Below are 12,954 nucleotides of genomic sequence, written 5' to 3' on the forward strand. Positions count from 1 at the left end.
ATAAATAGACACATTAATAGAGAGTGCTAAAACCTTTATTGGCATTAGTTAAGTGTAATTAAATCCAATATCGTTAAAGTCTTTAGGGACATATACAAAGAGTGCTAATTGCCGCTAAAAGTATATATTTAATAACAATTGCTAATTAATTACCGATAAAGATTAATTTTGATATGATGAAAGTGTCCTAAATACTATAATATATGTTTAGATGTTCATTCAAGTAGTTTGAGTATCTAAACTTTCATGAAATTTACCACTCCCTCCATTTATTTTACTTGCTATTATATTATAATAATATACAATTTTCACTAGTTACTTCTATATTAAGAGTGAAATACATATTTTTTTTTTTTTCGCATTTTATCCTTAATATTAAAACTCATTTCTCATATCTCAAAATGTAGGAGTTTGTGTATATATATATATTGTATAAAATGAACAAGTAAAAATAAATTGAGCTAGTATAATAATTTATTCATGTAGAACACATGAATACTTAAATTTTAGATAAGGCACAAAGTATTGTGTCATTTATTACCTAGACTAGATAGAATTTTGGAAGGTGAGAAGGTGGTGGCTATTATTAATTATAATATAATATATAAAAATATGGCCTTTCTATGAATGCAAAAGCCAAATGTCCTTTGCAATTTCCTTAGAATTACATAATTGTCCTTTTCTTTTGTGTATATGTTTTGAGTATGCTATTGTTAATTTTAGGACTTTTCTAATAGTTATGAATTATAAGAGTTGTGACCCTAACATGTACTAATGTTTTATTTAATTGATATTGTTATAAAATATGTTATCTTTTCACTCTTTTGTCCTTTTAAAAAAAATGTTATTTTAATTTGATTATCTGTTATCATACGTTTTTTAACTTTAACTAACGCGCTGATTAAGCGTGAGAAAGACAAATGATTAATTAATATTCACCGAATTTTTAGGAATATTCTAAAGCAATGTAGCCTTTCTCGAATAATACTAATACGAGATATTTTATGTTCTAGCCGCCCCTGTTGTTTTTTTTTCTCTTTAAAGAAACACAACAAATAGCTAAGTTTTATGTCACTATGTGTTATGCAAATTCACCCATTTCCTTATTCAAACAACATTCATTTTTCAAATTTTAATAAAAAAATTTGAAAAACACTTTGTTGAAAAACTAGCTATATATATTTAGGCTAAATAAATTTGGAAATTAGCAAGTATTTTGGACTTCTTGACCCAAAAAATAAAATTATGTGACTGATTATTTCCATAATTTGTGAACTTTAGTTGGAAGAGAAGAGATTAAGCAATTCATTTTGATATAAAAGAAGGCTAATTAGGTTAAAAAAAAAAAAGAGTCCATAATAACAATAATAATAATAATAATAACAAACAATAAATTTAAAAAAAAACAATATTAATAAATCAATAGCTTGGGAATCGTAGAATTTATTTTTATTTAATTTTGGTTGAGAAAAGGGCCAACAATGCCCAATAATTATGAAAAATAGAATAAGTTTGTCTTCCATTTGAATTTTGGTCTCAAATATATTCTTATCGTTCTTTTTTCGAAGAGTATTTATTTACGAAGAAAGCATTTTTTTTCCATTTATATTGTCGTTGTAGAAAATAAAAATGGGCATCTAAGTACACCTATTGTGTCGAAAGATTAAGATCACTATATTATATGTTTTCTGTTAAATTACAGTTTAATTTATCGATTAGTCTAAAATCATCGCATTATTTTTATATATATATTTTTTAAATCATTCAAATTCTTAAATTGTGTCATGTAACAACGGAAATGAAATAAGAATAAGTTTCTATTCAGCCTACTCCAAGCTTCTTTTCTTCTAGGAATCCTAACTTGGTATGCGAGCTCAAGAAATCGATTTATGTTACACCGTTCACCATGACCTCTTTCCTCCTCACTTCGCTGCTCACTTGTAGGGGTCGGAACCCTACCAAGGGGAGGAAGTCGACTGAACATCTTAGCCATTGGCGGGACTGACAAAATGGAAGAAACAATCAAAACCTAGGCCTAACGAGAAAGGCTCTAACCCTGCCAATACAATCAATCCAAACATTGTATTCATTAGAATAACACAGTACGATACAATACAACATAGTACAATACAATATAACACGACACATTATGAAACAATACTGAACAACCATCCAAACAAGGTGTAAGGGGCCAAAAGATGAAGAAATAACTTTGGCCTTGTACATACAATGTAATTTTCCGTCGAAGGAATGACAATCAGTTACACCATCTTTAGTAGTTCTTAGGAATATGAAGTTGGAGTCTCTCATATCCTTCAGTATCTTCTACATCCTGTTTAATTCTTTGAGCTGAACCGCGAACTGACTCACTACAATTGATCAATTTAATCAATCGTAGTGTTGCAATATCCGCGAAGCTAGAAGGAATCTCCTCAAGTTGTTCACAATCTTTTATGACGAGTTTCTCAAGCATGGGAAATGATGTATCCGAGGCCTCCCATTGATTCATATCGACTAGCTCTAGTTTCAAATATTTCAAGACTTTGAACTCTCGATCAGTAACATCCCATCGCGTATTGTTGTTGGGGAAATGTATAAAAAATAACTTGAGAGTCTCAAGTTTTTGCAATGCTGCAATACTTGTAACCACTTGTTCTGTCAATGAGATGCCAGCAAGTGATAACAACCTCATATTCATAGGGAAAACTGATTTGAACCATCCGGTTGGCGTTGATAATCCAATGGGGAAACTTATTTCAAGAGATTGAAGGCGGTTATGAATTTCCGTTGTAGGAAACAGAGAATGGTTAGGCATGCCATGAAAATTAACAACGGAGAGACTGAGTTCTTCAAGATTCGGAAACCTCCACCAGAACTTACGATTCATATCAGCAAGAGATACACGGCATTTGCCAAAAGTCTTTAAGTTGTCTAACAGTACATGTTGCGAAGATTCTTCTTGCTCATCGTCTACCCATAAAAAGGAAAATTCACTAATATCAACATGCCTTAGCTTCTTCATTTTCCAAATGTCCGGTGATGTCTTTATACGTTGATGTGAATGAACACGTAAAGTTTGTAGATTGATCATGTGAGACACCCACTTGAAGTCAAATTTTTTGACAAAAATCGCGAGGTATTTCAAGTGAGTGAGTGATTCAAGTGTGGAAGCCGGAGATTTTTGAAATTCCCAACTATTTTCCATATTGATATCCAACAAATGCAACACCCTAATAAGCCTCAACTTATGAAGTAGAGAGAAAAGATCCATACATTTTGATGAATAGAATCGCGGATGAGCAATGAATTCAAGAGACTCCTTTTCTTCGGAGATCCCATTCAGTGAATATCCGTTCAACTCCAAATGATTAACAAGGTTGTCATGGATATACATGCATAACCGAGCTGGATCATTGGGAGACGAAGGTACTTCAGAGGATGAGTTGTATGACTCAAAGCGTTGTTTAAAATCTACTTCTTCAAGTTCCCTTGAGCAAAACTCGCGAATCAGATCATGAACCATGCAGTATTTTATATCACCATTTGATCGCCTTTTAGAAACTATTAGAAGGCTTCTATTGACTAAATCAATCAAGCAGTCTTTAGATGATTTTTCTAGGTTCTCCGTGTCGTTGATGTTGGGTACTAACTCTTCAGCTATCCATAAGTTTAGCAAATCGGAGACTGGAATGTTGTAGTCTTCGGGGAAGTATCCAACGTATAGAAGACAATGCTTTAGATGATCGCTTAAATAGTCATAACTTGATTGAACTGCCTTCCTACTCTGCTCTTCTAAACCAAGAGAACTTAAATCCTTTGCAAACTCTTCCCACACGGAGACACACCTTTCCTTTTGTGCGATAATACCAGCATTCAACACAATCACAAGAGGCAGTCCCTTACAGTTTCGAGCAACTTCAAATCCTGCTTCTTTTAGCTCTAAGGGAAACCCCCCGCGTTTAAATACCTTCTTTTGCAATAACTCCCAACTCTCTTCATCTGTTAGGAATCGAAGAGAATAAGGATCACTCATCTTAGTAGCAACCTCTTGAACGCGGGTTGTTACCATAATTCTACTTCCTCTTCCCACACAAGGGAAACATAATTGCAAGTCTTCCCACGTCTGATATTTCCACATATCATCTAAAACAATGAGGTATCTCTTGAAATAGAGTTCCTTCCTCAACATATCTGCAACGTCCTCATCCTCGCGGATCATGTCATGTTTTTCACCAGTGACTTGTTTAAGAATATCAATCAATAGCTTTCTGGGGCTATATGTTTGTGAAACAATACAAAATGCGCGAGCATCAAAGTGTTCAGCAATAGAATGACTGTTGTACACCTTTCTAGCCAAAGTTGTTTTGCCTAGTCCTGCCATTCCAACAATTGATATAACTGCGCGTTCTTTTGTTCCTCGAGTCAATTTCTGAATGATCTGTTTTACATCCTCCTTAAACCCCACAAATTCCTCATCATTCGATGAAAAAGAAGTAGTAGTTAACTCAATCTTCTCCATCTCAATTCACGATTGTTAGAGGTAAAAGTCAAACTGCATTATAGTTAATAACTGTGTTAGCCTCCATAAAACCAATGAAATAGTTTTTCGTCTTAGTAATGTTATTTTCTTCTATTCAAATAGCGAGTCATGAGCATTAGAAATAATTTCGCAACAAGCATATTTTGAACATTTTACCTATCCGTCAAACACTAGGTAGACAGAGTTATCTAGTACGTGCAATTAAACATTTTGCCTCAATATCCATGTTCTAGTAAAAGTGAATATATATATCTATGGAAGTTACAAATTACTAACAACACTAGAAACATTATGAGAGATTTGTTAATTAGAAGTTGATTCCTCAAATTCGTCTTTCCCAATTTTTAGTAACATTTTTCGTTTTTCGATATTCAAACTAGTTTTCTCCTCAAGATTACAAAACACTATTCTATCAATTCACACACTTGTGCCCCATTCTCTATGATCGAGGCGCTAGATCTTGTATCTATATGATTGACCAAGACCAAAATTGTAAGGTACGTTTTTTCTATCATATAATGATATGAGAAATCACAACTACTTGTACTACTTTTTCATATTTATTTTCAGATATTAGTAAATGGAAATATAACAACAAAGTATCACATAAATTTGTTTGACTCATTAGATTAGAAAGTAAAATAAAAGCAAACAAATAGAAATCTAAAATAGGGATCTCACCTTAGAGTGCAAATAAAGAGAGAAATAATAATTGTATGCCTATATGGTTTCCCTCTTAGGAAGAATTGGAAAAGAAGTTTTGTGGACTTTGAATTTTGAAGAATGAAGAAAGATAGATCTAGTAATTGCAAGGTTGACTTTATAAAATTTACATGTGGCACTCCTTTATTGGACAATGTTAAATGATTTAATTTTAATTACATCGACCCAAATCAGTGAAATTGCGCTCGGATTAGTTATGTTGAGATTGTAGTGTTATTTTTTTTCTCACGTATACTGAGAATGGAATAGTAATCCTGACATAAGGAACTTCGATATATTTAATCTCGAGAAAACTTATTTTTCCGATCATTTTAACATTTGATCGAACCAATATTTTTTAAAAATTGACGTTCCTTTCTTTAGCTCTTTACTAGCTTACATTGATATTTCTGCAGTTATATGTTTAAAAAAAATGCAGTTATAACCTTGAAATTTATTTAACCAGACAACACTTCATAAAATTCTTCTTCAATATTTATGAGGTCTTACTTTCTCGTATAAAAAAAAAGGTCTTTCTATATATAGTAAATTTACCAATTCCAACACTAACCTGACTAGTTTAAGATCACATAAGATTATATAGATAACAAACGTCTTTAAAATAAGACCACAAGATTTTAAAAAATCTCACTTTATTTCTTATATCCATGTCTAATTAAACCAAGACACTTGAATTGAATCACATATAGTAGTAAATTGTGATATATATATACATAATACACATATAGTTTTCATCAACAAATAACAACAATGAGCATGGCAATTAGTAGTTCAGATCACAGTGATAAAAAATTAGAATCCATAAGCTTTAAAATCTGGCTCCGTCTGTGAAATTACATATAAGAACATAGCTTACAAAGCACAAAACGAAATAGACATTGATATCCTGCGGACAATAGCAGCTTGCTGATATGCAAATCAATCAATCCACAAAGCAGAACCTTTCATCTGATGCATCCTCTGACTAGAAGTTCACAAGTCCGATGGATGATTCTGTTGCTCGGAATCACAACTAGGTGGATGGTATACAAAGATGAAGTTAAAAATATGGAAAGGACGAAGAATGACAGGAAAATAAATGAAGTAACTAGAGAGAACTCAAAAACCATAACGTTATATCAAAATGACATCGTTGGTATGTTGTCGATGCAATATGTAGCACAACTGGCATATTAGCTTAAAGGTTATGTGATCAATATCATAAACATAGTTTATTCTGAACACCTGAACTTCAATATGGCAAGGAAGAAATGTTTTCTAATATGCAAAAACAGAATGAAATCACTTACCATCATCGTTTGTCTTTCTTCAAGATATGAACTTTGAGGGAGGTAAACCCATAATATTCTTCTGATTCTTTTTTAATTTTCAAAGCTGAATTACCAACAGAATCGCTACAATCGATAACTTTTATCAATTCCAATGGTATATTATAAACAAAGGCCTCCGGGATCCCTTCAAGCTTGGGACAACTTTTTATTACAAGATATTCAAGGCAAGGAAATGATTCCTCTCTGCAACTCCATTTGGTCATAAAAACACGATGTAATTTCAAAAACTTGAGTTTTTCAAACGTGTAATCACCGAGATCCCAATACCTTTCCCCTGCAAAGTATATCTCGGATAATTTAAGAGTCTCAAGGTATCGCAATTCTGCAATACTTGAAACTAATTCATGCGTTAGGAACATTTCACTGAGGGACAAACACTTGAGACGCGAGGGCAGAATAGTATCCAAATTCATCAATGCAGAGTTTGAGTAATCAGAAACATGATCTCCAAATTCATTAACGTGGAGCTTGAGTTCTTCAAGATATGGAAACTTGTCCCAAAACTTTCGAGTCATGTCAGCCACGGACATACAACACATTCCAAGAGTCTTCAAGTGATCTAACACAATATCATCTTCTTCTTCCCATACTGTAACGGGAAATTTGTTTATGTCCACATGCCTCAACTTTGACATTTTCCATATAACAGAGGATATCATTATATAAGATGAACGAACCCGCAAAGTTTGTAGATGAAGTAGGTGTGACACCCATTTCAAATCAAATGCTTTAGCAAATATTGCAAGGTACCTCAAGTGTGGGAATGACTGAAATTTAGCACTCAAAGAATTGTCCAAGTAGATATCCAATAAATGTAAAACCCGAACAAGTCTTAAGTTATTAAGCAAACGGAAAGGATTCTTACGGTCCAATATTCTGAATTTCGGATGAACAATGAACTCCTTATGATCACTTCCCTTGAAATCACTTGTCATAGTACGGTCATGTATGTACATACATAACCTTTGTTCCTCTGGATAACTATACGGCACTATGAGCTGCATGAACTTTTCTTCTGTAATTTTTCTCAAGCAAAACTCACAAACTTGATCAAGAATTATGCAACATTTCATTTTACCATTCGATCTTGTTTTAGAAACCATTACCGGGTTTCTGCTAACAAGATCATACAAGCAAATCTCTGATAATTCTTCTAGCCTCCACGTATCAATGTTCTGCACAAACTCTTCAGCTATCCACCACTCGAGTAGATCAGACACTGGAATTTCATAACTTTTAGGAAACAATGCCATGTAGATAAGGCACGGCTTTAAATGGTTAGCTAAATGGTCATAACTTGTCTTCAAGCTCATCTCTGTTTCGAAAGCATGAGAACATATATCATATGCAACCTTAAGCCACAAATCCGCTTCTTTTTTCTTGCTTGAAAGAATTCCAGCAATCATGATAATCAGAGAAGGCAATCCTCTGCATTTTTTGGCAACTAGTGGTCCTACATTGCTTAGCTCCGAAGGACAATTCTCTCCTTGAAACACTTTCTTCTGCAATAATTCCCAACTTTTTTCATCATTTAGAAATGGAAGCGAATAGGGATCAGTATGCTGCCTCATATGCATAGCCAACTTTTCATTTCTAGTTGTTACCATTACTCTACTTCCCTTTCCATAATTACTACCTACACATAATTGTAAGTTATCCCACGCCTTACATTCCCATATGTCATCTAATACAATGAGAAATCTTCTTGCCATGAGACGCTTCCTGAACATACAGTAAAGATCATCTTCTGCAGTAACACACTCATCACACATAATTTGTTTTAAAATCTCAAGCAATAACTTTCTCACATCATATATTTGTGAAACGGAGCACCAAGCTCGAACATCAAAATGTTTAATAATAGAATTACTATTGTATATCTTTCTAGCCAGAGCTGTTTTCCCTATTCCAGCCATTCCAACAATCGAAATAACATCTAGATTTGTTGATGTCCTTCTCTTCAAATATTCACTTATAATTTCTACATCATCATCAAACCCAACTACTTCTTCGAATTCGTCATTAACGTCCATGGAAGGCTTTGGACAAATCTCAATGTCCTCCATATCAGTTAGCTTGGCCATTTTTACGATCCTTGGAAATAAAATCTACATATTTCAAAATAGATAACTCTGTTATCTGAACGAATTAAACAAGAATGCACAAATTATTGTAAGATTCCTACTTGTTTGAAACAGAGACAAGGGCCTAATTATTAGTTTCATTATCAAACTTTATATTAGTAGGCATAAAAACACTCCTTTTACTTGATTAACTGAACTTAAATACACCATAAACTTTAGGGGTGTTTTCAACACTTTCCCTATGGGCATAATACATAGATTTGCCCTTAAACTTGGCTTCAAATTTTAAGTATGACCTCAAACTTTCACAGTGCACAAATAGACACTTTAACTATCCTATTTTTTTATAAATACACACGCGAATCCTACATGGCAAAACGCGTGTTATGCACGTTTTCTGCGCGAGTTATGACTATTTTAAAGGCCCACAACGGTAAAAAAAGCAGAAATGACAAATATACCCTTAATGAATTCCTTTTATATATATCTTTATATTTTCAAATTAAAATTTACCTAAAATCTAATTTCTCTTTCCTCCTCTTTCAAATCTAAATTTTTTTTCCTCTTTAGAACGATTTGTGCTCATATTTTGTGTAAATGGCTTCTAATTTTTTTTGTCATTGTGAAAAAAGAGTTATAATGAAGATTTCTTGGTCTGCAAACAATTAATTTTAATTTTTTTTTACTTCTTAAATGACGTGTAACTTTTTTTAAAAATAATGACGTGTAAAATATTTAATTAGTTGGCAGTTATTGAGTGGCTCACTAATACACGTGGGCGCGATTGTATTTCACGCTCTTTGGGTCCAAAAATCACGTGTGTATTTATAAAAAAATAGGATAGTTAAAGTGCCTATTTGTGCACTGTGAAAGTTTGAGGTCATACTTAAAATTTGAAGCCAAGTTTAAGGGCAAATCTATGTATTATGCCTTCCCTATGAGACCACTTGCTATGCCATGTGACGTATTGCTATTGTATATCTTTCTAGCAATAGCTGATTTCCCTATTCTAGCCATTCCAACAATCGAGATAACGTCCAGGTTCATTGTTCCTCTCATCAAATACTCTGCATCATCATCAAACCCTTCGTCTATTAGGGATAATAAGGTTCAATGCAAGAGTACTCTTCAGAATTCTCCATATCACTACTTCGTGGAGGTAGAAAGACTGTTTCCAAAAGATCTCCCTCGACTCAAGTGCATCAAATCTAAGTAAAGGACAAGGAATATTACGAATACAAGTATATACGTTCCATTACTATAGTAAAATAAGACATGAAAATTGTGACAAACAATCAAATTAGAAACGCAAATCTATTCTCAAAAAATTCTCGGCTCAAGTGCATCAATGTCAAAAGTAGATCTCACCTTAGAGAATTGCTTCAAAGGTTCTACGGCTTCTCATGTCTTGCACAAAATTGAAAAATGAAAAAGAAAGCTAGCAGGGAATATATCTCACCTTAAAGTGGAAATAGAGAGATCAATAATTGCTTCAAAGTGCTGTTAATTATTAGAGATTTTTTAATTAAAGTGCCCATTTAAGTATTGATTTAAGAATGTCTAGATTAAACTATTTCCATCTGTTCATGAAAGCTCATTAGGTATATAACTTAATTACATTAAATATATCTACTTATTAAGATTAAGATATTTAAATTTGAATAAATATCAAAATGTTGCATTAAAATCCAAAGGTGAATATTAAGATGAATCTAAATACACATTAAAATATTTAAATATTGCATTAAAATACACACGTATAGTTTCCATCAACAAATAACAACAATGAAACATGACAATTAATAGTTGAGATCACATGTGAAAAAGAAATTCAGAATCCATAAGCTTCAAATTCTGGCTCCGTCTCTGACAATACATATCAGAATGTAGCGTTACGTTACAAAGCACAAATCTAAATAGACATTGATATCCTCAGGTCAATAGCAACTTGCTGATTGATGATATGCAAATCAATCCATCCACAGAGCAGAACCTTTCATCTCAGTACGGCAATGGTTTAGCTTCTAATGATGTCTCCTGATCTGATCCGATGAATGATTCTGCTGCTCGGAAATCACATCTAGAACTATAACAAAAATCATTTTTAGTGACAATAAATATGCACATTAACAAAGAGTGTTAAAGTCTTTACCGACATTAGTGAATTAATGTTGCTATAGGCTTTATGGACATTTACAAAGTGTGATATTTAACGGTAATTAAGCTATTGCCGCTAAAGATCATTTTTAGTATAGTGAAAATGAATGAATTACATGGCAAAAGGAAGTAGAGAGAAGTCGAAAATCATAAAGATACATACAATGTAATTCTCCGTGGAAGGAATGTAGCTGACCATCTTTAGTAGTTGTTGGAGACATGAAGTTGGAGTCTCTCATATCCTTCAGTATCTTCTACAACTTGTTTAATGTCTTGAGCTATATAGCGAACTGACTCACTACTATCGATAACTGATTTGCAACTGTATATTATAAACAAAGGCCTCCGGGATCCCTTCAAGCTTGGGACAACTTTTTATTACAAGATATTCAAGGCAAGGAAATGATTCCTCTGAGCAACTCCACTTGGTCATAAAAACACGATGTAATTTCAAAAACTTGAGTTTTTCAAACGTGTAATCACCGAGATCCCAATGACATTCCCCTGCAAAGTATATCTCAGATAATTTAAGAGTCTCAAGGCATCGCAATTCTGCAATGCTTGAAACTAATTCATGCGTTAGGAACATTTCACTGAGGGACAAACACTTGAGACGAGAGGGGAGAATAGTATCCAAATTCATCAATGCAGAGCTTGAGTAATCAGAAACATGATCTCCAAATTCATTAACGTGGAGCTTGACTTCTTCAAGATTTGGGAACTTGTCCCAAAACTTTCGAGTCATGTCAGCCACGGACATACAACACATTCCAAGAGTCTTCAAGTTATCTAACACAATATCATCTTCTTCTTCCGATACTGTAATGAGAAATTCGTTTATGTCCACATGCCTCAACTTTGACATTTTCCATATAGCAGAGGATATCATTATATAAGATGAACAAACCCGCAAAGTTTGTAGATGAAGTAGGTGTGACACCCATTTGAAATCAAATGCTTTAACAAAAATTGCAAGGTACTTCAAGTGATCCAGTGACTGAAGTGCAGTAGGCAAAGAATTGTCCAACTAGATATCCAGTAAATGTAAAACCCGAACAAGTTTTAAGTTATTAAGCAAACGAAAAGGATTCTTACGGTCCAATATACTGAATTTCGGATGAACAATGAACTCCTTACGATCACTTTCCTTGAAATCACTTGTCATAGTACGGTCATGTATGTACATACATAACCTTTGTTCCTCTGGATAACTATACGGCACTATGAACTTTTCTTCTGTAATTTTTCTCAAGCAAAAGTCACGAACATGATCAAGAACGATGCAGCATTTCATTTCACCATTCGATCTTCTTTCAGAAACCACTACGAGGTTTCTGCCAACAAGATCATGCAAGCAAATCTCTGATAATTCTTCTAGCTTCAAGGTGTCAATGTTGTGCACAAACTCCTCAGCTATCCACCACTTGAGTAGATCAGATACTGGAATTTCGTATTTTTTTAGGAAACAATCCCATGTAGATAAGGCAAGGCTTCAAATGGTCCGGTAAATGGTCATAACTTGATTGTATCGTCATCATGATAATCTCCTTGTTGGGAACGTGAGAACTTATATCATATGCAATCTTAAGCCACGAAGACCCTTCTCTTTCTCTTGAAAGAACTTGAGCAATCATGATAATCAATAAAGGCAGTCCTCTACATTCTTTTTGAAGAAACCTTACCCCAGAACACGAACCAGGTTCGTGTAAGTTGCTTTTAAGTAAAGACAGAGTAAAGACACAAACACTTACTCAATTAAAAACCTTCCTCACTCAAGGAAGGAAAAACCTCGTTTTATTAATTCAACTATAAGATTTGTGATTACAACTCAATAATCAAAAAGTCTTATCTCTACTACTCCCTCGATTGACTCCAATCGATCTCTCCAAAAGGTCAAACCCACCTTTTGTTACAACTCTCACTAACACTCAACCCTACAAAGAGCCAAACCCACCCTTTGTACAATAAACTGTAAATTACAATTAAGAACAAAAACAAGACAAATAGTTCTACACGATAAAACCTTCTCACTCAAGAATGTTTTAAACGTAGTAATCCTATCAACCTTGAAGACTTCAATTTGATGAATAATTCTCCCTTGTTCTCTGCGTGAAGTCGT

The 12,954-nt window shown here is 33.6% G+C and overlaps 2 protein-coding genes, 1 long non-coding RNA gene and 1 pseudogene across 5 annotated transcripts in view; all 4 read right to left on the minus strand.

Moving 5' to 3' along the window:
* Positions 1–2,063: 2,063 nt before the first annotated feature.
* LOC107018925 (putative late blight resistance protein homolog R1A-10) lies at positions 2,064–5,335 on the minus strand. Its single transcript, XM_015219515.2, has 2 exons — positions 5,222–5,335; positions 2,064–4,552 (listed from the first exon to the last, which is right to left on the minus strand). The coding sequence occupies exon 2, from the start codon at positions 4,517–4,519 to the stop codon at positions 2,273–2,275; it is 2,247 nt and encodes a 748-aa protein (XP_015075001.1). The 5' UTR covers positions 4,520–4,552; positions 5,222–5,335; the 3' UTR covers positions 2,064–2,272.
* A 710-nt stretch (positions 5,336–6,045) lies between these two features.
* On the minus strand, positions 6,046–8,752 carry LOC107020077 (putative late blight resistance protein homolog R1A-10). 2 transcript variants are annotated; one of them, XM_027916998.1, is made up of 2 exons: positions 6,553–8,752; positions 6,046–6,241 (listed from the first exon to the last, which is right to left on the minus strand). In XM_027916998.1, the coding sequence occupies exon 1, from the start codon at positions 8,676–8,678 to the stop codon at positions 6,555–6,557; it is 2,124 nt and encodes a 707-aa protein (XP_027772799.1). In that variant the 5' UTR covers positions 8,679–8,752; the 3' UTR covers positions 6,046–6,241; positions 6,553–6,554. The 2 variants fall into 2 exon arrangements, with proteins under 2 accessions (XP_027772799.1, XP_015075892.2); XM_015220406.2 differs by having other exon boundaries at positions 6,046–6,275.
* A 569-nt stretch (positions 8,753–9,321) lies between these two features.
* The window catches only part of LOC114077256, a 20,581-nt gene continuing 16,948 nt past the window's right edge, over positions 9,322–12,954 (minus strand). The window contains exon 3 of the long non-coding RNA XR_003578324.1: positions 9,322–9,613. This is a non-coding gene — a long non-coding RNA (uncharacterized LOC114077256). The remainder of the gene's footprint in view (positions 9,614–12,954) is intronic.
* LOC107019964 overlaps positions 10,498–12,954 on the minus strand; it is a 9,113-nt pseudogene continuing 6,656 nt past the window's right edge. Inside the window, exons 3-4 of the transcript XR_003578323.1 lie at positions 10,999–12,503; positions 10,498–10,764 (exon numbers count right to left, since the gene is read on the minus strand). The product of XR_003578323.1 is annotated as a putative late blight resistance protein homolog R1B-17 (transcript). The remainder of the gene's footprint in view (positions 10,765–10,998; positions 12,504–12,954) is intronic.

This window comes from Solanum pennellii, chromosome 5 (assembly GCF_001406875.1).
Source record: "Solanum pennellii chromosome 5, SPENNV200".
Lineage (NCBI taxonomy): Eukaryota > Viridiplantae > Streptophyta > Magnoliopsida > Solanales > Solanaceae > Solanum > Solanum pennellii.